General features: G+C 48.0%; 1 protein-coding gene across 2 annotated transcripts in view; it reads left to right on the top strand.

The window, feature by feature from the left end:
• CAMSAP1 (calmodulin regulated spectrin associated protein 1) overlaps positions 1–27,700 on the top strand; it is a 64,368-nt gene that overhangs the window by 11,592 nt on the left and 25,076 nt on the right. The window contains exons 3-9 of one of the 2 annotated variants that reach the window (XM_088459706.1): positions 13,852–14,114; positions 17,570–17,731; positions 17,807–17,887; positions 22,393–22,425; positions 23,661–23,802; positions 23,917–24,056; positions 24,146–24,242. In XM_088459706.1, the coding sequence (XP_088315832.1) occupies positions 13,852–14,114; positions 17,570–17,731; positions 17,807–17,887; positions 22,393–22,425; positions 23,661–23,802; positions 23,917–24,056; positions 24,146–24,242 (918 nt within the window). The remainder of the gene's footprint in view (positions 1–13,851; positions 14,115–17,569; positions 17,732–17,806; positions 17,888–22,392; positions 22,426–23,660; positions 23,803–23,916; positions 24,057–24,145; positions 24,243–27,700) is intronic. The other variant, XM_088459707.1, reaches the window with a different exon arrangement.

Genomic DNA, 27,700 nt, shown 5'->3' with positions numbered 1-27,700 from the left:
TCCCCCCCCCCCCCCCAACTGCTGTGTGTACCCGGGGAACAGATATCAGAGGCACAGATTGCTTCTCCCAGTGTGATATATCCCCCCCCCCCCCAACTGCTGTGTGTACCCGGGGAACAGATATCAGAGGCACAGATTGCTTCTCCCAGTGTGATATATCCCCCCCCCCCCAACTGCTGTGTGTACCCGGGGAACAGATATCAGAGGCACAGATTGCTTCTCCCAGTATGATATATCCCCCCCCAACTGCTGTGTGTACCCGGGGAACAGATATCAGAGGCACAGATTGCTTCTCCCAGTGTGATATATCCCCCCCCCCCCCCAACTGCTGTGTGTACCCGGGGAACAGATATCAGAGGCACAGATTGCTTCTCCCAGTGTGATATATCCCCCAACTGCTGTGTGTATCTGGGGAACAGATATCAGAGGCACAGATTGCTTCTCCCAGTGTGATATATCCCCCCCCCCCCCCCAACTGCTGTGTGTACCTGGGGAACAGATATCAGAGGCACAGATTGCTTCTCCCAGTGTGATATATCCCCCCCCCCCCCAACTGCTGTGTGTACCCGGGGAACAGATATCAGAGGCACAGATTGCTTCTCCCAGTGTGATATATCCCCCCCCCCCCCAACTGCTGTGTGTACCTGGGGAACAGATATCAGAGGCACAGATTGCTTCTCCCAGTGTGATATATCCCCCCCCCCCCAACTGCTGTGTGTACCCGGGGAACAGATATCAGAGGCACAGATTGCTTCTCCCAGTGTGATATATCCCCCCCCCCCCAACTGCTGTGTGCACCTGGGGAACAGATATCAGAGGCACAGATTGCTTCTCCCAGTGTGATATATCCCCCCCCCCCCCAACTGCTGTGTGCACCTGGGGAACAGATATCAGAGGCACAGATTGCTTCTCCCAGTGTGATATATCCCCCCCCCCCCCCAACTGCTGTGTGCACCTGGGGAACAGATATCAGAGGCACAGATTGCTTCTCCCAGTATGATATATCCCCCCCCAACTGCTGTGTGCACCTGGGGAACAGATATCAGAGGCACAGATTGCTTCTCCCAGTGTGATATATCCCCCAACTGCTGTGTGCACCTGGGGAACAGATATCAGAGGCACAGATTGCTTCTCCCAGTGTGATATATCCCCCCCCCCCCCCAACTGCTGTGTGCACCTGGGGAACAGATATCAGAGGCACAGATTGCTTCTCCCAGTATGATATATCCCCCCCCAACTGCTGTGTGCACCTGGGGAACAGATATCAGAGGCACAGATTGCTTCTCCCAGTATGATATATCCCCCCCCCCCAACTGCTGTGTGTACCCGGGGAACAGATATCAGAGGCACAGATTGCTTCTCCCAGTGTGATATATCCCCCCCCCCCAACTGCTGTGTGTACCTGGGGAACAGATATCAGAGGCACAGATTGCTTCTCCCAGTGTGATATATCCCCCCCCCCCCCCCAACTGCTGGGTGCACCTGGGGAACAGATATCAGAGGCACACATTGCTTCTCCCAGTATGATATATCCCCCCCCAGCTGCTGTGTGTACCCGGGGAACAGATATCAGAGGCACAGATTGCTTCTCCCAGTGTGATATATCCCCCCCCCCCCCCAACTGCTGGGTGCACCTGGGGAACAGATATCAGAGGCACAGATTGCTTCTCCCAGTGTGATATATCCCCCCCCCCCAACTGCTGTGTGTACCCGGGGAACAGATGTCAGAGGCACATATTGCTTCTCCCAGTGTGATATATCCGCGTCCCCCCCCCCTTCCCGAACTGCTATGTGTACCCGGGGAACAGATATCAGAGGCACAGATTGCTTCTCCCAGTGTGATATATCCCCCCCCCCCAGCTGCTGTGTGTACCCGGGGAACAGATATCAGAGGCACAGATTGCTTCTCCCAGTGTGATATATCCCCCCCCCCCCCCCCAACTGCTGTGTGTACCTGGGGAACAGATATCAGAGGCACAGATTGCTTCTCCCAGTGTGATATATCCCCCCCCCCCCCCCCCCCAACTGCTGTGTGTACCCGGGGAACAGATATCAGAGGCACAGATTGCTTCTCCCAGTGTGATATATCCCCCCCCCCAACTGCTGTGTGTACCTGGGGAACAGATATCAGAGGCACAGATTGCTTCTCCCAGTGTGATATATCCCCCCCCCCCCCCCCCAACTGCTGTGTGTACCTGGGGAACAGATATCAGAGGCACAGATTGCTTCTCCCAGTGTGATATATTCCCCCCCCCCAACTGCTGTGTGTACCTGGGGAACAGATATCAGAGGCACAGATTGCTTCTCCCAGTGTGATATATCCCCCCCCCCCCCCCCCAACTGCTGTGTGTACCCGGGGAACAGATATCAGAGGCACAGATTGCTTCTCCCAGTGTGATATATCCCCCCCCCCCCCCCCAACTGCTGTGTGTACCTGGGGAACAGATATCAGAGGCACAGATTGCTTCTCCCAGTGTGATATATCCCCCCCCCCCCCCCCAACTGCTGTGTGTACCCGGGGAACAGATATCAGAGGCACAGATTGCTTCTCCCAGTGTGATATATCCCCCCCCCCCAACTGCTGTGTGTACCTGGGGAACAGATATCAGAGGCACAGATTGCTTCTCCCAGTGTGATATATCCCCCCCCCCCCCCCAACTGCTGTGTGCACCTGGGGAACAGATATCAGAGGCACAGATTGCTTCTCCCAGTGTGATATATCCCCCCCCCCCAACTGCTGTGTGCACCTGGGGAACAGATATCAGAGGCACAGATTGCTTCTCCCAGTGTGATATATCCCCCCCCCCCCCCCAACTGCTGTGTGCACCTGGGGAACAGATATCAGAGGCACAGATTGCTTCTCCCAGTGTGATATATCCCCCCCCCCCCCCAACTGCTGTGTGTACCCGGGGAACAGATATCAGAGGCACAGATTGCTTCTCCCAGTGTGATATATCCTCCAACTGCTGTGTGTACCCGGGGAACAGATATCAGAGGCACAGATTGCTTCTCCCAGTATGATATATCCCCCCCCCCCCCAACTGCTGTGTGCACCTGGGGAACAGATATCCGAGGCATAGATTGCTTCTCCCAGTGTGATATATCCCCCAACTGCTGTGTGCACCTGGGGAACAGATATCAGAGGCACAGATTGCTTCTCCCAGTGTGATATATCCCCCAACTGCTGTGTGTACCCAGGGAACAGATATCGGAGGCACAGATTGCTTCTCCCAGTGTGATATATCCCTCCCCCCCCCCCCCCCCCAACTGCTGTGTGTACCCGGGGAACAGATATCAGAGGCACAGATTGCTTCTCCCAGTGTGATATATCCCCCAACTGCTGTGTGTACCCAGGGAACAGATATCAGAGGCACAGATTGCTTCTCCCAGTGTGATATATCCCTCCCCCCCCCCCCCCCCCCAACTGCTGTGTGTACCCGGGGAACAGATATCGGAGGCACAGATTGCTTCTCCCAGTGTGATATATCCCCCAACTGCTGTGTGTACCCGGGGAACAGATATCAGAGGCACAGATTGCTTCTCCCAGTGTGATATATCCCCCCCCAGCTGCTGTGTGTACCCGGGGAACAGATATCGGAGGCACAGATTGCTTCTCCCAGTGTGATATATCCCCCAACTGCTGTGTGCACCTGGGGAACAGATATCAGAGGCACAGATTGCTTCTCCCAGTGTGATATATCCCCCCCCAGCTGCTGTGTGTACCCGGGGAACAGATATCAGAGGCACAGATTGCTTCTCCCAGTGTGATATATCCCCCCCCCCCCCCAACTGCTGGGTGCACCTGGGGAACAGATATCAGAGGCACAGATTGCTTCTCCCAGTGTGATATATCCCCCCCCCCCCCCAACTGCTGTGTGTACCCGGGGAACAGATATCAGAGGCACAGATTGCTTCTCCCAGTGTGATATATCCCCCCCCCAGCTGCTGTGTGTACCTGGGGAACAGATATCAGAGGCACAGATTGCTTCTCCCAGTGTGATATATCCCCCCCCCCAGCTGCTGTGTGTACCTGGGGAACAGATATCAGAGGCACAGATTGCTTCTCCCAGTGTGATATATCCCCCCCCCCAGCTGCTGTGTGTACCTGGGGAACAGATATCAGAGGCACAGATTGCTTCTCCCAGTGTGATATATCCCCCCCCCCCCCCCCAACTGCTGTGTGTACCCGGGGAACAGATATCAGAGGCACAGATTGCTTCTCCCAGTGTGATATATCCCCCCCCCCAACTGCTGTGTGTACCTGGGGAACAGATATCAGAGGCACAGATTGCTTCTCCCAGTGTGATATATCCCCCCCCCCCCCAACTGCTGTGTGCACCTGGGGAACAGATATCAGAGGCACAGATTGCTTCTCCCAGTGTGATATATCCCCCCCCCCCCAACTGCTGTGTGTACCTGGGGAACAGATATCAGAGGCACAGATTGCTTCTCCCAGTGTGATATATCCCCCCCCCCCAACTGCTGTGTGTACCTGGGGAACAGATATCAGAGGCACAGATTGCTTCTCCCAGTGTGATATATCCCCCCCCCCCCCAACTGCTGTGTGTACCCGGGGAACAGATATCAGAGGCACAGATTGCTTCTCCCAGTGTGATATATCCCCCCCCCCCCCCCAACTGCTGTGTGTACCTGGGGAACAGATATCAGAGGCACAGATTGCTTCTCCCAGTGTGATATATCCCCCCCCCCCCCCCCCAACTGCTGTGTGTACCCGGGGAACAGATATCAGAGGCACAGATTGCTTCTCCCAGTGTGATATATCCCCCCCCCAACTGCTGTGTGTACCTGGGGAACAGATATCAGAGGCACAGATTGCTTCTCCCAGTGTGATATATCCTCCAACTGCTGTGTGTACCCGGGGAACAGATATCAGAGGCATAGATTGCTTCTCCCAGTATGATATATCCCCCCCCCCCCCCCCAACTGCTGTGTGCACCTGGGGAACAGATATCAGAGGCATAGATTGCTTCTCCCAGTATGATATATCCCCCCCCCCAACTGCTGTGTGCACCTGGGGAACAGATATCAGAGGCACAGATTGCTTCTCCCAGTGTGATATATCCCCCAACTGCTGTGTGTACCCAGGGAACAGATATCGGAGGCACAGATTGCTTCTCCCAGTGTGATATATCCCTCCCCCCCCCCCCCCCCCCAACTGCTGTGTGTACCCGGGGAACAGATATCGGAGGCACAGATTGCTTCTCCCAGTGTGATATATCCCCCAGCTGCTGTGTGCACCTGGGGAACAGATATCAGAGGCACAGATTTAGCGACAGGTTAATACTAAATGGGCCAAAAAAAAGAGCAGGTGCTTCTGTATGACCCTGTCAGTGGCTGGATGTGACTCCTGTAATCATACTGACTGCAGGGGCTGTCTCTGGTCACAGCTGTGTGCTGGCCCTGTGCTGTCTGCTGTCTTCTGCCTGACGTGATGCAAAGTGTTGGACTCTGGTATATATGGAAACCTGGGTATAATGTGGTGTGCGTCACTAGTATAATGGTGGGTTCCGCTCAGCTGACTTGTGATCTAGTTTGAAAGTACGCCTGGTGCCTGTACAATCGGGAATGGGATACCTGCAGTCGGGATGCCGGCTGTCAAAAGGCCGAGGCAGCATCCCGATGCTCCAGTATCAGATGTAATCTGACATCTCGTGAGTCAGTTTGAACACCGGCTAGGCGTCTCCTGGCAAGGCAACGTGAATTATCGGAGTTGGAACGGGGCATGATAGTGAGTGCCCAACGGATGGGTCATTCCATTTCCAAAGTTTTGTGGACAGTTAACATACCTCGATCTACGCTGTCACATGTGTACCAGGAATACCTCATGAAAGTCATTAACACTCACCGTGGACAGCTCAGTGGCCAACCATGGGTGCTTAATGATCGTGACCAGTAGCATCTGGCCAGAATCGTCCATGGTAACAGACAAGCGACACTGGCTCGAATCACATCCACATTCAATGCAGGAGGTACCAGGCGCATAACCAGCAGGTCAGTGCAGCATTCTTTAGCTTCCATGGGATATGGGAGCAGTAGACCCACCATAATGCCCCTGTTGACACTACGACACCGGACACAGCGCCTCACTTGGGCCTGTGGTGTCACTAATTGGACGCTGGAGGACTGGCTACATGTGGCATGGTCCAATGAGTTCCTGTTGTGTCGGGCTGATGGTAGGGTTCAGGTGTGGCCCAGACCCCATGAGGCCATGGACCCTCAGTTGTTAACAAGGCACCGTGCAGGCTGGTGGTGGTTCCATAATGGTGTGAGATGTGTTCACGTGGCATGGGTTGTGTCCACTGGTCTGCCTGAACACATCTTTGACCGGTAACCGCTACGTTGCATTGCTTGATGACCAATTGCAGCCCTTCATGGACTTCATGTACCCCACAAAGATGGAATATTCCAGCAGGATAATGCCCCATGTCACCGGTTCCAAGTTGTCCAGAATTGGTTTGAGGAGCGTTCTGGAGAGTTCCGACGAATGTTGTCGCCCCCACTTTCACACGACATGAACCCAATTGACATTTATGGGGACGTAGTGGAGAGGTCTATTAGCACCCACGTTCCTGCACCTTCAAATATCAGGGTGCCGTGGGAAGCTATCCAGACAGCATCATCTCTCCAGAGCTCATATATAAACACTATATGTATATATGTGTGTTTTTGTCACAGTTCCCCGCTGTGCTGCGTGGTATGGATTCCCAACAGGAAGGAAGCTGGCGGCACTCCACGGATTTGTTTCAAATGTGTATTGGAGGTAACAGATACATGACCGTGGTGGACTAAATGTAATAGGGTGAGAGTATAGAAAGCGTGAGAGTTTAGCGGTAACCTGTCACATTGGTCGAGTTTTATATTCAAAATGGGAAAACTTCTGGATGAGAGTTTAAATTGTAAGTATTTTTTAGTCTAAAACATGCGAGTTTCCATGTTCTCAGGCTCTATTACACTGGGCGAGTTTCCATGTTCTCTGACTGTATTACTTTGGGCGAGTTTCCATGTTCTCAGGCTCTATTACATTGGGCGAGTTTCCATGTTCTCAGGCTCTATTACATTGGGCGAGTTTCCAGGTTCTAGGACTCTATTACATTGGGCGAGTTTCCATGTTCTCGAACTGTATAAAATTGGGCGAGTTTCCAGGTTCTCAGGCTCTATTACATTGGGCGAGTTTCCATGTTCTCTGACTGTATTACATTGGGCGAGTTTCCATGTTCTTAGGCTCTATTACATTGGAGGAGTTTCCAGGTTCTCAGGCTCTATTACATTGGGCGAGTTTCCATGTTCTCAGGCTCTATTACATTGGGCGAGTTTCCATGTTCTCTGACTGTATTATTTTGGGCGAGTTTCCATGTTCTCGGGCTCTATTACATTGGGCGAGTTTCCATGTTCTCAGGCTCTATTACATTGGGCGAGTTTCCAGGTTCTCAGGCTCTATTACATTGGGCGAGTTTCCATGTTCTCTGACTGTATTATTTTGGGCGAGTTTCCATGTTCTCGGGCTCTATTACATTGGGCGAGTTTCCATGTTCTTAGGCTCTATTACATTGGGCGAGTTTCCATGTTCTCTGACTGTATTACATTGGGCGAGTTTCCAGGTTCTCAGGCTCTATTACATTGGGCGAGTTTCCATGTTCTCTGACTGTATTATTTTGGGCGAGTTTCCATGTTCTCAGGCTCTATTACATTGGGCGAGTTTCCATGTTCTTAGGCTCTATTACATTGGGCGAGTTTCCATGTTCTCTGACTGTATTACATTGGGCGAGTTTCCATGTTCTTAGGCTCTATTACATTGGAGGAGTTTCCAGGTTCTCAGGCTCTATTACATTGGGCGAGTTTCCATGTTCTCAGGCTCTATTACATTGGGCGAGTTTCCATGTTCTCTGACTGTATTATTTTGGGCGAGTTTCCATGTTCTCGGGCTCTATTACATTGGGCGAGTTTCCATGTTCTCAGGCTCTATTACATTGGGCGAGTTTCCAGGTTCTCAGGCTCTATTACATTGGGCGAGTTTCCATGTTCTCTGACTGTATTATTTTGGGCGAGTTTCCATGTTCTCGGGCTCTATTACATTGGGCGAGTTTCCATGTTCTCAGGCTCTATTACATTGGGCGAGTTTCCATGTTCTCTGACTGTATTATTTTGGGCGAGTTTCCATGTTCTCGGGCTCTATTACATTGGGCGAGTTTCCATGTTCTCAGGCTCTATTACATTGGGCGAGTTTCCATGTTCTCAGGCTCTATTACATTGGGCGAGTTTCCATGTTCACGGACTCTATTACATTGTGTGAGTTTTTTTGTTTTTTTTCAAAGAGCAACCTGTGAATATTTAAGTCATACATGTTGCCCCTTCTGGACAGTGAGGTGTATATCAAATAAATCTCCATCCAGTCTGCACCCTCAGAGCACAGTTGCTAAAGTTGTGTTTTTCTTCTAAGGCAAATACAAAGTCCATGCAGTTGCTGAAAGACCTTCACAATCTAAAATGCAATTTCTGTTTAATGATCTCCCGGTTATAGTAGTAGTAACAGTAGCAGTGGTACTAAGCACTAGTAGTAGCAGCATTCCTGCACGTAGGAGGCACTCAGCTACATAACTGCTGTTACTGATTAATGATCTCCCGGTTATAGTAGTAGTAACAGTAGCAGTTGTACTAAGCACTAGTAGCAGCATTCCTGCACGTACGAGGCACGCAGCTACATAACTACTGTTACTGATTAATGATCTCCTGGTTATAGTAGTAGTAACAGTAGCAGTGGTACTAAGCACTAGTAGTAGCAGCATTCCTGCACGTACGAGGCACGCAGCTACATAACTACTGTTACTGATTAATGATCTCCCGGTTATAGTAGTAGTAACAGTAGCAGTGGTACTAAGCACTAGTAGTAGCAGCATTCCTGCATGTACGAGGCACGCAGCTACATAACTGCTGTTACTGATTAATGATCTCCTGGTTATAGTAGTAGTAACAGTAGCAGTGGTACTAAGCACTAGTAGTAGCAGCATTCCTGCACGTATGAGGCACGCAGCTACATAACTGCTGTTACTGATTAATGATCTCCCGGTTATAGTAGTAGTAACAGTAGCAGTGGTACTAAGCACTAGTAGTAGCAGCATTCCTGCACGTAGGAGGCACGCAGCTACATAACTACTGTTACTGATTAATGATCTCCCGGTTATAGTAGTAGTAACAGTAGCAGTGGTACTTTGCACTAGTAGTAGCAGCATTCCTGCACGTAGGAGGCACGCAGCTACATAACTACTGTTACTGATTAATGATCTCCCGGTTATAGTAGTAGTAACAGTAGCAGTGGTACTAAGCACTAGTAGTAGCAGCATTCCTGCACGTAGGAGGCACGCAGCTACATAACTACTGTTACTGATTAATGATCTCCCGGTTATAGTAGTAGTAACAGTAGCAGTGGTACTAAGCACTAGTAGTAGCAGCATTCCTGCATGTACGAGGCACGCAGCTACATAACTACTGTTACTGATTAATGATCTCCCGGTTATAATAGTAGTAACAGTAGCAGTGGTACTAAGCACTAGTAGTAGCAGCATTCCTGCACGTAGGAGGCACGCAGCTACATAACTGCTGTTACTGATTAATGATCTCCCGGTTATAGTAGTAGTAACAGTAGCAGTGGTACTAAGCACTAGTAGTAGCAGCATTCCTGCACGTACGAGGCACGCAGCTACATAACTACTGTTACTGATTAATGATCTCCCGGTTATAGTAGTAGTAACAGTAGCAGTTGTACTAAGCACTAGTAATAGCAGCATTCCTGCACGTACGAGGCACGCAGCTACATAACTACTGTTACTGATTAATGATCTCCCGGTTATAGTAGTAGTAACAGTAGCAGTGGTACAAAGCACTAGTAGTAGCAGCATTCCTGCACGTACGAGGCACGCAGCTACATAACTACTGTTACTGATGAATGATCTCCCGGTTATAGTAGTAGTAACAGTAGCAGTGGTACTAAGCACTAGTAGTAGCAGCATTCCTGCACGTACGAGGCACTCAGCTACATAACTACTGTTACTGATTAATGATCTCCCGGTTATAGTAGTAGTAACAGTAGCAGTTGTACTAAGCACTAGTAGCAGCATTCCTGCACGTACGAGGCACGCAGCTACATAACTACTGTTACTGATTAATGATCTCCCGGTTATAGTAGTAGTAACAGTAGCAGTGGTACTAAGCACTAGTAGTAGCAGCATTCCTGCACGTACGAGGCACGCAGCTACATAACTACTGTTACTGATGAATGATCTCCCGGTTATAGTAGTAGTAACAGTAGCAGTGGTACTAAGCACTAGTAGTAGCAGCATTCCTGCACGTACGAGGCACGCAGCTACATAACTACTGTTACTGATGAATGATCTCCCGGTTATAGTAGTAGTAACAGTAGCAGTGGTACTAAGCACTAGTATTAGCAGCATTCCTGCACGTAGGAGGCACGCAGCTACATAACTACTGTTACTGATGAATGATCTCCCGGTTATAGTAGTAGTAACAGTAGCAGTGGTACTAAGCACTAGTAGTAGCAGCATTCCTGCACGTACGAGGCACGCAGCTACATAACTGCTGTTACTGATTAATGATCTCCCGGTTATAGTAGTAGTAACAGTAGCAGTGGTACTAAGCACTAGTAGTAGCAGCATTCCTGCACGTAGGAGGCACGCAGCTACATAACTACTGTTACTGATTAATGATCTCCCGGTTATAGTAGTAGTAACAGTAGCAGTGGTACTTTGCACTAGTAGTAGCAGCATTCCTGCACGTAGGAGGCACGCAGCTACATAACTACTGTTACTGATTAATGATCTCCCGGTTATAGTAGTAGTAACAGTAGCAGTGGTACTAAGCACTAGTAGTAGCAGCATTCCTGCACGTAGGAGGCACGCAGCTACATAACTACTGTTACTGATTAATGATCTCCCGGTTATAGTAGTAGTAACAGTAGCAGTGGTACTAAGCACTAGTAATAGCAGCATTCCTGCACGTAGGAGGCACGCAGCTACATAACTACTGTTACTGATTAATGATCTCCCGGTTATAGTAGTAGTAACAGTAGCAGTGGTACTAAGCACTAGTAATAGCAGCATTCCTGCACGTACGAGGCACGCAGCTACATAACTGCTGTTACTGATTAATGATCTCCCGGTTATAATAGTAGTAACAGTAGCAGTGGTACTAAGCACTAGTAGTAGCAGCATTCCTGCACGTAGGAGGCACGCAGCTACATAACTGCTGTTACTGATTAATGATCTCCCGGTTATAATAGTAGTAACAGTAGCAGTGGTACTAAGCACTAGTAGTAGCAGCATTCCTGCACGTAGGAGGCACGCAGCTACATAACTACTGTTACTGATTAATGATCTCCCGGTTATAATAGTAGTAACAGTAGCAGTGGTACTAAGCACTAGTAGTAGCAGCATTCCTGCACGTAGGAGGCACGCAGCTACATAACTACTGTTACTGATTAATGATCTCCCGGTTATAATAGTAGTAACAGTAGCAGTGGTACTAAGCACTAGTAGTAGCAGCATTCCTGCACGTACGAGGCACGCAGCTACATAACTACTGTTACTGATTAATGATCTCCCGGTTATAGTAGTAGTAACAGTAGCAGTGGTACTAAGCACTAGTAATAGCAGCATTCCTGCACGTACGAGGCACGCAGCTACATAACTACTGTTACTGATTAATGATCTCCCGGTTATAGTAGTAGTAACAGTAGCAGTGGTACTAAGCACTAGTAGTAGCAGCATTCCTGCACGTACGAGGCACGCAGCTACATAACTACTGTTACTGATTAATGATCTCCCGGTTATAGTAGTAGTAACAGTAGCAGTGGTACTAAGCACTAGTAGTAGCAGCATTCCTGCACGTACGAGGCACGCAGCTACATAACTACTGTTACTGATTAATGATCTCCCGGTTATAGTAGTAGTAACAGTAGCAGTGGTACTAAGCACTAGTAGTAGCAGCATTCCTGCACGTACGAGGCACGCAGCTACATAACTACTGTTACTGATTAATGATCTCCCGGTTATAGTAGTAGTAACAGTAGCAGTGGTACTAAGCACTAGTAGTAGCAGCATTCCTGCACGTACGAGGCACGCAGCTACATAACTGCTGTTACTGATTAATGATCTCCCGGTTATAGTAGTAGTAACAGTAGAAGTTGTACTAAGCACTAGTAGCAGCATTCCTGCACGTAGGAGGCACGCAGCTACATAACTGCTGTTACTGATTAATGATCTCCCGGTTATAATAGTAGTAACAGTAGCAGTGGTACTAAGCACTAGTAGTAGCAGCATTCCTGCACGTAGGAGGCACGCAGCTACATAACTGCTGTTACTGATTAATGGTCTCCCGGCGTCTGTAAAATGACAGGCGTCTAGATTTAGACGCCTGTCATTTAACCCTCACCGGGATAAAGCAGTCGGGAAACCGGCTGTCAGGATTAGGTCCGCCGGCTTCCCGACTGCATACCTTTTGCAGAGCCCCCAGTAATGCCCCTTATGTAGTGCCCCCAGTAATGCCCCTTATGTAGTGCCCCCAGTAATGCCTCTTATATTGTGCCCCCAGTAATGCCCTTTATGTTGTGCCCCCAGTAATGCCCTTTATGTTGTGTACCCAGTAATGCCCTTTATGTTGTGTACCCAGTAATGCCCCTTATGTTGTGTACCCAGTAATGCCCCTTATATTGTGCCCCCAGTAGTGCCCCTTATGTTGTGTACCCAGTAATGCCCTTAGTAGTGCCACCAGTAATGCCCCATATGCAGAGCCCCCAGTAATGCCCTTTATGCAGAGCCCCCAGTAATGTCCTTAGTAGTGCCCCTGTTGTTGTGCCCCCAGTAATGCCCCTTATGTTGTTCCCCCAGTAATGCCCCTTATGTTGTTCCCCCAGTAATGCCACTTACGCACAGCCCCCAGTAATGCCCCTTATGTTGTGCCCCCCTCCCAGTATAGAACAGGCCCCACTCACCTGTCTGTGCAGTACTTCCCTTTCTTTACGACGGCCGCTGGGCAGACGCTCCAGTCCATGTCGTCCCGCGCAGACGCTGCCGCTGTCTGGATCTGATTAGATCCAGAGTGGCAGACGCAGGCTCCGCTCGTTGCCGGTGACGTCATGATGTATCTGATAGACAGTGTGCCCTGTCCTCCTCTGTCATTGTATCGGGGTCCCCAAAATGCAGCCGTCAAACCTCGCTGAGGAGACCTGCAGACACTATGGTGTCATTTTATGTGACTACAGATGTGTCCTCTTGCATCATTGGCGTATTTGCGGCAAATCGTGCCACACATGGTGCGAGATGCGTACCCACGAGCAGGTACGCGCACTGCATTTGCACCTGCGACTCCATAGGATAGCGACTAAACGCATGGCGCAATGCGTGCACACATCTGTACAGCTTTCTCTGGGACCTCTTCATCCCGAGACGCTGACCTGTGGTATATGGGTACACATCAGTACGTTATTATTATTATCCTTTATGTATATGGTGCCACAAGTGTTCCGCAGCGCCTTACATAGTACATAGACATGGAACGAGTGACTTACAGTGCGGTTATCGGTGTGTGTGACAGGACCGCCATGGCTGCACGTGTTTCAGAGCCTTCTCGTCTGACCCTGACTTTACCCTTTTGTGTCGTCTTGTTCTCCTGTATTTATTTTGGCTACATATATATAATAAATATTTGGGTGACAATGAATTTAGATGTGCTGATTGCTCCTGCAGTGACAGTGTGATTTCCCCTCTGTCTCTTGGGTTGCTTAGATCTATATTAATTATCTCTGCATCATCTATGTTCCAGACAATGTTCCTGATGAGCTGAAGGACCCATTCTACATAGACCAGTATGAGCAGGAGCACATTAAGCCACCTGTCATCAAGCTGCTGCTCTCCAGCGAGCTGTACTGCCGCGTCTGCAGCCTGATCCTGAAAGGGGACCAGGTGGCGGGATTGCAGGGTCACCAGCCCGTGATTGAGGCGCTATCTCAGAAAGGGATCTATGTCATGGAGAGCGACGATGCACCTGTGTCCGACGCTGACCTCGGCTTTGCTCCGATCAAAATGGTCTGTATGAAAGGCGTAATGTCAGTGCTATGTACATAGAGGGTCTGGTGTTCTGCGTGCATAGGGCTTGTAGAATACCGTCTAACTTTCATTCACAACTACATTCTCTTTATTGTATTGTTTTTTTTAATACAGTTTTCTAAATTAATTTGTCTTCTGAGTCGTCCTGTAAACTTTATAGATCTGTGGTTATCGGATCAGAGTTCCCCTTTATTAGTTTGGCTTATCAGGCGCATATTTGTGGAGGCATCTAAACCTATGGTAACTTTCGGGCTGTTTTTAGCGGCCAGTCTGAGGATCGCACATATGAGTGGTGATCTGTACATGGGTATAAAGAGGCAATGTCACCAAGGCTTCCCCCTCTGTATCTGGCTAGGTCAGCAGGGCTTCCCCCTCTGTGTCAGGCTAGGTCAGCAGAGCTTCCCCCTCTGTATCTTGCTAGGTCAGCAGGGCTTCCCCTTCTGTGTCAGGCTAGGTCAGCAGGGCTTCCCCCTCTGTGTCAGGCTAGGTCAGCAGGTCTTCCCCCTCTGTGTCAGGCTAGGTCAGCAGGGCTTCCCCCTCTGTGTCAGGCTAGGTCAGCAGGGCTTCCCCCTCTGTGTCAGGCTAGGTCAGCAGGGCATCCCCTCTGTGTCAGGCTAGGTCAGCAGGGCATCCCCCTCTGTGTCAGGCTAGGTCAGCAGGGCATCCCCCTCTGTGTCAGGCTAGGTCAGCAGGGCATCCCCCTCTGTGTCAGGCTACGTCAGCAGGGCTTCCCCCTCTGTCACGCTAGGTCAGCAGGGCTTCCCCCTCTGTGTCAGGCTAGGTCAGCAGGGCTTCCTCCTCTGTGTCAGGCTAGGTCAGCAGGGCTTCCCCCTCTGTGTCAGGCTAGGTCAGCAGGGCTTCCCCCTCTGTGTCAGGCTAGGTCAGCAGGGCTTCCCCCTCTGTGTCAGGCTAGGTCAGCAGGGCTTCCCCCTCTGTGTCAGGCTAGGTCAGCAGGGCTTCCCCCTCTGTGTCAGGCTAGGTCAGCAGGGCTTCCCCCTCTGTGTCAGGCTAGGTCAGCAGGGCTTCCCCCTCTGTGTCAGGCTAGGTCAGCAGGGCTTCCCCCTCTGTGTCAGGCTAGGTCAGCAGGGCTTCCCCCTCTGTGTCAGGCTAGGTCAGCAGGGCTTCCCCCTCTGTGTCAGGCTAGGTCAGCAGGGCTTCCCCCTCTGTGTCAGGCTAGGTCAGCAGGGCTTCCCCCTCTGTGTCAGGCTAGGTCAGCAGGGCTTCCCCCTCTGTGTCAGGCTAGGTCAGCAGGGCTTCCCCCTCTGTGTCAGGCTAGGTCAGCAGGGCTTCCCCCTCTGTGTCAGGCTAGGTCAGCAGGGCTTCCCCCTCTGTGTCAGGCTAGGTCAGCAGGGCTTCCCCCTCTGTGTCAGGCTAGGTCAGCAGGGCTTCCCCCTCTGTGTCAGGCTAGGTCAGCAGGGCTTCCCCCTCTGTCTCTGGCTAGGTCAGCAGGGCTTCCCCCTCTGTATCTGGCTAGGTCAGCAGGGCTTCCCCCTCTGTATCTGGCTAGGTCAGCAGGGCTTCCCCCTCTGTATCTGGCTAGGTCAGCAGGGCTTCCCCCTCTGTATCTGGCTAGGTCAGCAGGGCTTCCCCCTCTGTATCTGGCTAGGTCAGCAGGGCTTCCCCCTCTGTATCTGGCTAGGTCAGCAGGGCTTCCCCCTCTGTATCTGGCTAGGTCAGCAGGGCTTCCCCCTCTGTATCTGGCTAGGTCAGCAGGGCTTCCCCCTCTGTATCTGGCTAGGTCAGCAGGGCTTCCCCCTCTGTATCTGGCTAGGTCAGCAGGGCTTCCCCCTCTGTATCTGGCTAGGTCAGCAGGGCTTCCCCCTCTGTATCTGGCTAGGTCAGCAGGGCTTCCCCCTCTGTATCTGGCTAGGTCAGCAGGGCTTCCCCCTCTGTATCTGGCTAGGTCAGCAGGGCTTCCCCCTCTGTATCTGGCTAGGTCAGCAGGGCTTCCCCCTCTGTATCTGGCTAGGTCAGCAGGGCTTCCCCCTCTGTATCTGGCTAGGTCAGCAGGGCTTCCCCCTCTGTATCTGGCTAGGTCAGCAGGGCTTCCCCCTCTGTATCTGGCTAGGTCAGCAGGGCTTCCCCCTCTGTATCTGGCTAGGTCAGCAGGGCTTCCCCCTCTGTATCTGGCTAGGTCAGCAGGGCTTCCCCCTCTGTGTCTGGCTAGGTCAGCAGGGCTTCCCCCTCTGTGTCTGGCTAGGTCAGCAGGGCTTCCCCCTCTGTGTCTGGCTAGGTCAGCAGGGCTTCCCCCTCTGTGTCTGGCTAGGTCAGCAGGGCTTCCCCCTCTGTGTCAGGCTAGGTCAGCAGGGCTTCCCCCTCTGTGTCAGGCTAGGTCAGCAGGGCTTCCCCCTCTGTGTCAGGCTAGGTCAGCAGGGCTTCCCCCTCTGTGTCAGGCTAGGTCAGCAGGGCTTCCCCCTCTGTGTCAGGCTAGGTCAGCAGGGCTTCCCCCTCTGTGTCAGGCTAGGTCAGCAGGGCTTCCCCCTCTGTGTCAGGCTAGGTCAGCAGGGCTTCCCCCTCTGTGTCAGGCTAGGTCAGCAGGGCTTCCCCCTCTGTGTCAGGCTAGGTCAGCAGGGCTTCCCCCTCTGTGTCAGGCTAGGTCAGCAGGGCTTCCCCCTCTGTGTCAGGCTAGGTCAGCAGGGCTTCCCCCTCTGTATCTGGCTAGGTCAGCAGGGCTTCCCCCTCTGTGTCTGGCTAGGTCAGCAGGGCTTCCCCCTCTGTGTCTGGCTAGGTCAGCAGGGCTTCCCCCTCTGTGTCTGGCTAGGTCAGCAGGGCTTCCCCCTCTGTGTCTGGCTAGGTCAGCAGGGCTTCCCCCTCTGTGTCAGGCTAGGTCAGCAGGGCTTCCCCCTCTGTGTCAGGCTAGGTCAGCAGGGCTTCCCCCTCTGTGTCAGGCTAGATCAGCAGGGCTTCTCCTCCCAGACTGCACGGCTGATCGGGACAGTTTTACCTGATCAGCCTGCAATCGAGAGTGTGTACCCAGCTTAAGTCTGTTTTGACATTATGTCAAAAGTAGATATTCAGCATTTACTTAAAAAATAAAACTATTATAAGTCTGTAGCAGCAAATACATAATAATGGAGTGCAAGACATTTGCTGTTCAAAATCAATGTCCCACTCAGATATAGACCTATGTAGATATAGACAGATACATAATATTTATTTATTTTGTTCTTTTTATGTTGGCTTTGTCAGATATCTCTTCACAAAATGACTCTCTGTATTAGGCTGACCTATAGATTAGGACACCCTCCAGCTGCATAAACCGCTATAACTTCCAGACTGTACTGACTGACCAGATAGTTCCTTAGGAGACTGCGTAATAAAATGAGATAATGTTATACCTTTATTGTTGTCCGCACAGCGCAGTACAGTGCTACGCAGTAATGTAAGTCCGTAACGCTCAGTCCATGAAACCATGTCCCGTTTATGCCGTTTAGAGCGCGCACATGTCGATGATTGATGCGCTGATGATGGTGTACACCGTGGAAATGATCAGCATTGAGAAGGTTGTGGCAAGCGTCAAGCGATTCTCTACATTCAGCGCCTCCAAGGAGCTCCCCTACGATCTAGAGGATGCCATGATTTTCTGGATCAACAAGGTACGGAACATGACCTGCATACCTTGTGCCGAAATGGGGGGAAAACAATTAATGGGTGAAATATGTTTCTTTCAGGTGAACTTAAAAATGAGGGAGATTCTGGAGAAAGAGCAAAGGTTAAAACAGCAGATAATCGAGAGCCCCAGTCATCAGAAGGTAGGGATGTTACTGTATTGTGCTCCGTGTCACTACTGTATTGTGCTCCGTGTCACACCAATAGTCATTATGATTAGTGGGATATTGGCAGATGGTTCAGATCTGGTGTAGATGGCTGCCCTCTAGTGGAAGATGGTGGGATGGTACTGTATTGTTCCTCGTGTCACACCAATAGTCATTATGATTAGCGAGATATTGGCAGATGGTTCAGATCTGGTGTAGATGGCTGCCCTCTAGTGGAAGATGGTGGGATGGTACTGTATTGTTCCTCGTGTCACACCAATAGTCATTATGATTAGTGTGATATTGGCAGATGGCTCAGATCTGGTGTAGATGGCTGCCCTCTAGTGGAAGATGGTGGGATGGTACTGTATTGTTCCTCGTGTCACACCAATAGTCATTATGATTAGTGAGATATTAGCAGATGGTTCAGATCTGGAGTAGACTGCTGCCCTCTAGTGGAAGATAATGGGATGGCACTGTATTGTGCTCCGTGTCACACCAATAGTCATTATGATTAGTGAGCTATTGGCAGATGGTTCAGATCTGGTGTAGATGACTGCCCTCTAGTGGAAGATTGTGGGATGGCACTGTATTGTGCTCCGTGTCACACCAATAGTCATTATGATTAGTGAGATATTGGCAGATGGCTCAGATCTGGTGTAGATGGCTGCCCTCTAGTGGAAGATGGTGGGATGGCACTGTATTGTGCTCTGTGTCACACCAATAGTCATTATGATTAGTGAGATATTGGCAGATGGTTCAGATCTGGTGTAGATGGCTGCCCTCTAGTGGAAGATGGTGGGATGGCACTGTATTGTGCTCTGTGTCACACCAATAGTCATTATGATTAGTGAGATATTGGCAGATGGTTCAGATCTGGTGTAGATGGCTTCCCTCTAGTGGAAGATGGTGGGATGGCACTGTATTGTGCTCTGTGTCACTACAATAGTCATTATGATTAGTGGGATATTGGCAGATGGTTCAGATCTGGTGTAGATGGCTGCCCTCTAGTGGAAGATGGTGGGATGGCACTGTATTGTGCTCCGTGTCACACCAATTGTCATTATGATTAGTGGGATATTGGCAGATGGCTCAGATCTGGTGTAGATGACTGCTCTCTAGTGGAAGATGGAGGGATGGCACTGTATTGTGCTCCATGTCATTACAATAGTCATTATGATTAGTGAGATATTGGCAGATGGTTCAGATCTGGTGTAGATGGCTGCCCTCTAGTGGAAGATGGTGGGATGTTACTGTATTGTGGTCTGTGTCACTACAATAGTCATTATGATTAGTGAGATATTGGCCCTCTGGTGGGTGTAGGAGCGATCAGGTGACCTGTCTGTCCGGCAGTGGACAGATAATCTGTTATATCATACCGACCACCAGCTGTAACCCCCACATACACAAGTTTCAAGTGTTTATCCAAATTATGTCACTTCTGAAGTCTCTTGACATGGTTCTTGCACAGTAGTAAATGTCCTGTCCTGGGGACAGAATGGGAGACGTGTAGGGGATTTATACAACATACAATATGCCATCTCTATTATGCTATAAGAGTTGCAAATGTAGACTACAGTTTCATATTCACTTATATGTTTAGGGGGTATATGGTTGTACATGTTTTAATATTATATTGTTTGGATAAATGTCTTTATATTCCGGAGCTGTCGCTGTGTAATATTGTTCCGTGGCCCGATTGGTTTTTATCTCTCTACTGTATTACTTTACGTAAAACAAGTGCTGCATATGGCTCTGTCTGATGCAGACCCATCCAGTGAATCGGGATGGGTCTGCATCAGATCAATGGTCAATGGCCAGATCAATGGTCTTATCCATGTTCTGTCTGTACAGAAAGAGCGCGGCCTCTATATATATATATATATATATATATATATATATATATATATGTCCTCCAAGAATGTGTATCCTCATGTAATAATCTGTCTGTACAGAGAGGGAGCGCGGTATCTCTAATAGTCCCCAGAGAATGTGTATCCTCCATGTAATAAGCTGTCTGTACAGAGAGGGAGCACAGTCTCTGTAAATGTCCTCCGAGAATGTGTATCCTCCATGTTCTGTCTGTACAGAAAGAGCGCGGTCTCTATATATCTCCTCCGAGAATGTGTATCCTCATGTAATAAGCTGTCTGTACAGAGAGTGAGCGTGGTATCTCTAATAGTCCCCAGAGAATGTGTATCCTCCATGTAATAAACTGTCTATACAGAGAGGGAGCGCGGTATCTCTAATAGTCCCCAGAGAATGTGTATCCTCCATGTAATAAGCGGTCTGTACAGAGAAGGAGCGCGGTATCTATAATAGTCCTCCGAGAATGTGTATCCTCCATGTAATAAGCGGTCTGTACAGAGAGGGAGCGCGGTATCTCTAATAGACCCCTGACAATGCGTATCCTCCATGTAATAAGCTGTCTGTATAGAGAGGGAGCGCGGTATCTATAATAGTCCTCTGACAATGTGTATCCTCCATGTAATAAACTGTCTGTATAGAGAGGGAGCGCGGTATCTCTAATAGTCCCCTGACAATGTGTATCCTCCATGTAATAAGCTGTCTGTATAGAGAGGGAGCGCGGTATCTATAATAGTCCTCCGAGAATGTGTATCCTCCATGTAATAAGCGGTCTGTACAGAGAAGGAGCGCGGTATCTATAATAGTCCTCCGAGAATGTGTATCCTCCATGTAATAAGCTCTCTGTACAGTGAGAGAGCGCGGTCTCTATAATAGTCCCCTGACAATTACATGTAATAAGCTGTCTGTACAGAGAGGGAGCGCGGTATCTATAATAGTCCCCTGACAATGTGTATCCTCCATGTAATAAGCTGTCTGTATGGAGAGGGAGCGCGGTATCTATAATAGTCCCCTGACAATGTGTATCCTCCATGTAATAAGCTCTCTGTGCAGAGCTGGGGCGTGGTATCTATAATAGTCCCCTGACAATGTGTATCCTCCATGTAATAAGCTGTCGGTATAGAGAGGGAGCGTGGTATCTATAATAGTCCCCTGACAATTACATGTAATAAGCTGTCTGTACAGAGAGGGAGCGCGGTATCTATAATAGTCCCCTGACAATGTGTATCCTCCATGTAATAAGCTGTCTGTACAGAGAGGAAGCACAGTATCTATAATAGTCCCCTGACAATGTAATAAGCTGTCTGTATAGAGAGGGAGCGCGGTATCTATAATAGTCCCCTGACAATGTGTATCCTCCATGTAATAAGCTGTCGGTATAGAGAGGGAGCGTGGTATCTATAATAGTCCCCTGACAATTACATGTAATAAGCTGTCTGTACAGAGAGGGAGCACAGTATTTATAATAGTCCCCTGACAATGTAATAAGCTGTCTGTATAGAGAGGGAGCGCGGTATCTATAATAGTCCCCTGACAATGTGTATCCTCCATGTAATAAGCTGTCGGTATAGAGAGGGAGCGTGGTATCTATAATAGTCCCCTGACAATTACATGTAATAAGCTGTCTGTACAGAGAGGGAGCACAGTATTTATAATAGTCCCCTGACAATGTGTATCCTCCATGTAATAAGCTGTCTCTACTGAGAGTGAGCGCGGTCTCTATAAATGTCCTCCGAGAATGTGTATCCTCCATGTAATAAGCGGTCTGTACAGAGAGGGAGCGCGGTCTCTATAAATGTCCTCCGAGAATGTGTATCCTCTGTGTAATAAGCTCTCTGTACAGAGAGGGAGCGTGGTCTCTATAAATGTCCTCCGCGAATGTGTATCCTCCATGTAATAACAGAGAAGGAGCGCGGTATCTCTAATAGTCCTCTGACAATGTGTATCCTCCATGTAATAAGCTGTCTGTACAGAGAGGGAGCGCTGTATCTATAATAGTCCTCTGACAATGTGTATCCTCCATGTAATAAGCTGTCTGTATAGAGAGGGAGCGTGGTATCGCTAATAGTCCTCTGACAATGTGTATCGTCCATGTAATAAGCTTTCTGTATAGAGAGGGAGCGCGGTATCTATAATAGTCCCCTGACAATTACATGTAATAAGCTGTCTGTACAGAGAAGGAGCGCGGTATCTATAATAGTCCCCTGACAATGTGTATTCTCCATGTAATAAGCTGTCTGTATAGAGAGGGAGCGCGGTATCTATAATAGTCCCCTGACAATGTGTATCCTCCATATAATAAGCTGTCTGTACAGAGAGGGAGCGTGGTATCTATAATAGTCCCCTGACAATGTGTATCCTCCATGTAATAAGCTGTCTGTACAGAGAGGGAGCGTGGTATCTATAATAGTCCCCTGACAATGTGTATCCTCCATGTAATAAGCTGTCTGTACAGAGAGGGAGCGCGGTATCTATAATAGTCCCCTGACAACTACATGTAATAAGCTGTCTGTATAGAGAGGGATAGATGTGAATAGAGTTATAATGAATGCACTCATGTATCTCTGTATAATAACTGCATGGTTATACACTGAAACCCTTTCTCCTGCCTAATCTCTCTCCCTTGCTTCCTAAAGTCTCCTTCAAAATGGTATTGGAAGTTAGTACCTGTAAGTGAAGTCCCTCTGTGTAACCATTCATCCATCCGCCCATGGCATACACCCATCGTAGCGCAGTCCGCTTCCTCACACATCTAATGCCAGATAGCGGGAATCGGAATTCTAGATGTACTTAATATCCACACACAGAGGAGAGAGCGCTTGTGTCTATCTGTTTTGTCACCTCATCTAACCATGACTTCTCTGTGTATCTCTGTCCCCTGCGTGTCTGTAAGCCTGACCTAATGCATGCACTAGCACACTGCATGCAGGAACCCGCCGAGTATGCACGAGTGGTACAGTATACACTATATATAACCTTTCTATCAGTAGCGGCTCTGGCTTGTGGGAGCTGGTAGAGCATAGATCTCCAGCCACGTGGAAATGACGAGCGGGTTTTCCTTTCCATTTAACCCTAAAATGTTCGGCCTGCATAGACCTTGTCAGCGTCTCCCCCCTCCCTATGCCATCCGTGCTAGCTCTGTCCCTGTACAATAACTGGGGCGATGTAGGTAGTTGGGCTTAATTCCATACCCTGTCACTAATTACTTTTATCCTCTAACAGTTTTTGTGTTATTTGTTTAACGGGGAAACTATCAGGAAACATTGAATGAAATATATTGTGAGTATGTTAAATTAATATATTTGCGGTTGGTCTTTATAGGATTATTATCCCCCCTTCCCCCCCGCCCATTGGTCACACCAAGCAACATCTGCTTCAGAACGTCCTGAATAGATCAGAAATCATCTTAAAACCCTCTGTGACCATTATGTGCCCCAGCGATAGGGGAGGAACATTCTCCCAGGACACTCTGATAAATGGTGGTAACATCAGCAAAACTGTGATATCCCGGAGAGAGAGTATATTTGGTCTGTGGAGCCTTTTACAGCCTATTACCGTCATTTTCTATTGCTGCAGTGTGTTACACTCTTTATAAAGGTCAATGTATCTGATGTGTTTAACAATCACCACAATATATTTCAGTTTTATGCTACTTCTCCGTTACGTGAGATCCTGTATAGTGACTGCTTTGTGTTAGTCTGGTTATTATTGTAGCGTTCTTGCAGTGTGGATATTTTTACTATTCCCAACAAGGCTCCAGCCACAAGCCCCTCCCCTCGCGCTTCTATAGTATTAGTTTTTAGTTTAGCTGTGTAACTGTGTAAAGTTTTAAATATCTCACTTTTGGTATCCATAAATCCTTTGCAAGAGGCTGTTAAACACCACGTGACGTTTCCCGTTCTAGGTACGCTACCGACGGGATCACCCCTCCAATAGACAGCTTCCTTACTTTCCATTACTTGAAGACCTGATGAAGGACGTTAGCGATGGCGCTGCCCTCCTGACCGTCATACACTACTACTGCCCCGAGCAGATGAAATTGGATGGTAGGGTTGTCTGTTGTGCTTGTCTGAAATGTGTATTCTCTATTTATCAAAACCATCGTCCCCCTCCCCTAACTAGCTGGTTACGCCTGGGCTTTGCGTCTCTCTCTGCCACAGACATCTGCTTAAAGGAAGTCCCATCAATGGCCGACAGCCTGTATAACATCCAGCTTCTGAAGGAATTCTCCAGCGAGTACTTAAACAGATGCTTTTACCTGACCCTAGAAGACATGTTGTACTCGCCATTAGTCCTGAAGGTAGGACACTAGAGCAAGGACGAGCTGTCCCCAAGGCTGGAATCCAGCTGAGAATCACTTTCTATTCCGCTTCCCTTCTTCCGTTACAGCCCAATATAATGGTTTTCATCGCAGAGCTTTTCTGGTGGTTTGAAAACGTAAAACCCGAATTTGTTCAGCCCAGAGATGTGCAAGAATCAAAAGAAGGTAAGTCTGGTATCATCATCTACAGCAGCGCCTCTCACACGCCATCCTCCAGGCACGCTTACAGGCCAGGTGTTAAGGATATCCATGCTTGAGCTCAAGTGACTTAATAAGTTCCTCAGTCATTTTGATGTAACCATCTGTGCTAAAACATTGATATCATTAAAATCTGGACTGTTGGTCTTGAGGACGGAGTTTGAGAATCTCAAGACTGCTGATATTTCCTGCCCTGTAACATTATATGTTTCTGCAACATTACAATGCATGACATGTATATCTTCTATATCTTTTATTTAGCCAAATGTGTATCTTCACTAGTGTGCATGTTGTATTTATCATCCTAATGATCTTACATTATCTACATCCTAGTAATATGGCTGTGTATATGGCACCCACCACTAGAGGGCAGTACAACATACACCTTTATCTCCTATCTCTCACCCTGTCATACAGTGTATTTATCATCCTAATGATCTTACATTATCTACATCCTAGTAATATGGCTGTGTATATGGCACCCACCACTAGAGGGCAGTACAACATACACCTTTCTCCTATCTCTCACCCTGTCATACAGTGTATTTATCATCCTAATGATCTTACATTATCTCTACATCCTAGTAATATGGCTGTGTATATGGCATCCGCCACTAGAGGGCAGTACAACATACACCTTTCTCCTATCTCTCACCCTGTCATACAGTGTATTTATCATCCTAATGATCTTACATTATCTACATCCTAGTAATATGGCTGTGTATATGGCACCCACCACTAGAGGGCAGTACAACATACACCTTTCTCCTATCTCTCACCCTGTCATACAGTGTATTTATCATCCTAATGATCTTACATTATCTACATCCTAGTAATATGGCTGTGTATATGGCACCCACCACTAGAGGGCAGTACAACATACACCTTTATCTCCTATCTCTCACCCTGTCATACAGTGTATTTATCATCCTAATGATCTTACATTATCTACATCCTAGTAATATGGCTGTGTATATGGCACCCACCACTAGAGGGCAGTACAACATACACCTTTATCTCCTATCTCTCACCCTGTCATACAGTGTATTTATCATCCTAATGATCTTACATTATCTACATCCTAGTAATATGGCTGTGTATATGGCACCCACCACTAGAGGGCAGTACAACATACACCTTTATCTCCTATCTCTCACCCTGTCATACAGTGTATTTATCATCCTAATGATCTTACATTATCTACATCCTAGTAATATGGCTGTGTATATGGCACCCACCACTAGAGGGCAGTACTACATACACCTTTATCTCCTATCTCTCACCCTGTCATACAGTGTATTTATCATCCTAATGATCTTACATTATCTACATCCTAGTAATATGGCTGTGTATATGGCATCCGCCACTAGAGGGCAGTACAACATACACCTTTCTCCTATCTCTCACCCTGTCATACAGTGTATTTATCATCCTAATGATCTTACATTATCTACATCCTAGTAATATGGCTGTGTATATGGCACCCACCACTAGAGGGCAGTACAACATACACCTTTCTCCTATCTCTCACCCTGTCATACAGTGTATTTATCATCCTAATGATCTTACATTATCTACATCCTAGTAATATGGCTGTGTATATGGCATCCACCACTAGAGGGCAGTACTACATACACCTTTCTCCTATCTCTCACCCTGTCATACAGTGTATTTATCATCCTAATGATCTTACATTATCTACATCCTAGTAATATGGCTGTGTATATGGCACCCACCACTAGAGGGCAGTACTACATACACCTTTCTCCTATCTCTCACCCTGTCATACAGTGTATTTATCATCCTAATGATCTTACATTATCTCTACATCCTAGTAATATGGCTGTGTATATGGCATCCGCCACTAGAGGGCAGTACAACATACACCTTTATCTCCTATCTCTCACCCTGTCATACAGTGTATTTATCATCCTAATGATCTTACATTATCTACATCCTAGTAATATGGCTGTGTATATGGCACCCACCACTAGAGGGCAGTACAACATACACCTTTATCTCCTATCTCTCACCCTGTCATACAGTGTATTTATCATCCTAATGATCTTACATTATCTACATCCTAGTAATATTGCTGTGTATATGGCACCCACCACTAGAGGGCAGTACAACATACACCTTTCTCTCTCTCTCTCTCCCTGTCATACAGTGTATTTATCATCCTAATGATCTTACATTATCTCTACATCCTAGTAATATGGCTGTGTATATGGCACCCACCACTAGAGGGCAGTACAACATACACCTTTCTCCTATCTCTCTCCCTGTCATACAGTGTATTTATCATCCTAATGATCTTACATTATCTACATCCTAGTAATATGGCTGTGTATATGGCATCCACCACTAGAGGTCAGTACAACATACACCTTTCTCCTATCTCTCACCCTGTCATACAGTGTATTTATCATCCTAATAATCTTACATTATCTCTACATCCTAGTAATATGGCTGTGTATATGGCACCCACCACTAGAGGGCAGTACAACATACACCTTTCTCCTATCTCTCACCCTGTCATACAGTGTATTTATCATCCTAATGATCTTACATTATCTACATCCTAGTAATATGGCTGTGTATATGGCACCCACCACTAGAGGGCAGTACAACATACACCTTTCTCCTATCTCTCACCCTGTCATACAGTGTATTTATCATCCTAATGATCTTACATTATCTACATCCTAGTAATATGGCTGTGTATATGGCACCCACCACTAGAGGGCAGTACAACATACACCTTTCTCCTATCTCTCACCCTGTCATACAGTGTATTTATCATCCTAATAATCTTACATTATCTCTACATCCTAGTAATATGGCTGTGTATATGGCACCCACCACTAGAGGGCAGTACAACATACACCTTTCTCCTATCTCTCACCCTGTCATACAGTGTATTTATCATCCTAATGATCTTACATTATCTACATCCTAGTAATATGGCTGTGTATATGGCACCCACCACTAGAGGGCAGTACAACATACACCTTTCTCCTATCTCTCACCCTGTCATACAGTGTATTTATCATCCTAATGATCTTACATTATCTACATCCTAGTAATATGGCTGTGTATATGGCACCCACCACTAGAGGGCAGTACAACATACACCTTTCTCCTATCTCTCACCCTGTAATACAGTGTATTTATCATCCTAATGATCTTACATTATCTCTACATCCTAGTAATATGGCTGTGTATATGGCACCCACCACTAGAGGGCAGTACAACATACACCTTTCTCCTATCTCTCACCCTGTCATACAGTGTATTTATCATCCTAATGATCTTACATTATCTCTACATCCTAGTAATATGGCTGTGTATATGGCACCCACCACTAGAGGGCAGTACAACATACACCTTTCTCCTATCTCTCACCCTGTCATACAGTGTAT

Source organism: Taudactylus pleione, unplaced genomic scaffold, assembly GCF_031769625.1.
Source record: "Taudactylus pleione unplaced genomic scaffold, aTauple2 ptg000927l, whole genome shotgun sequence".
Taxonomy (NCBI): domain Eukaryota; kingdom Metazoa; phylum Chordata; class Amphibia; order Anura; family Myobatrachidae; genus Taudactylus; species Taudactylus pleione.
Note: the sequence above shows the minus strand (reverse complement) of the source record. Positions and strands in the feature narration are given on the sequence as shown.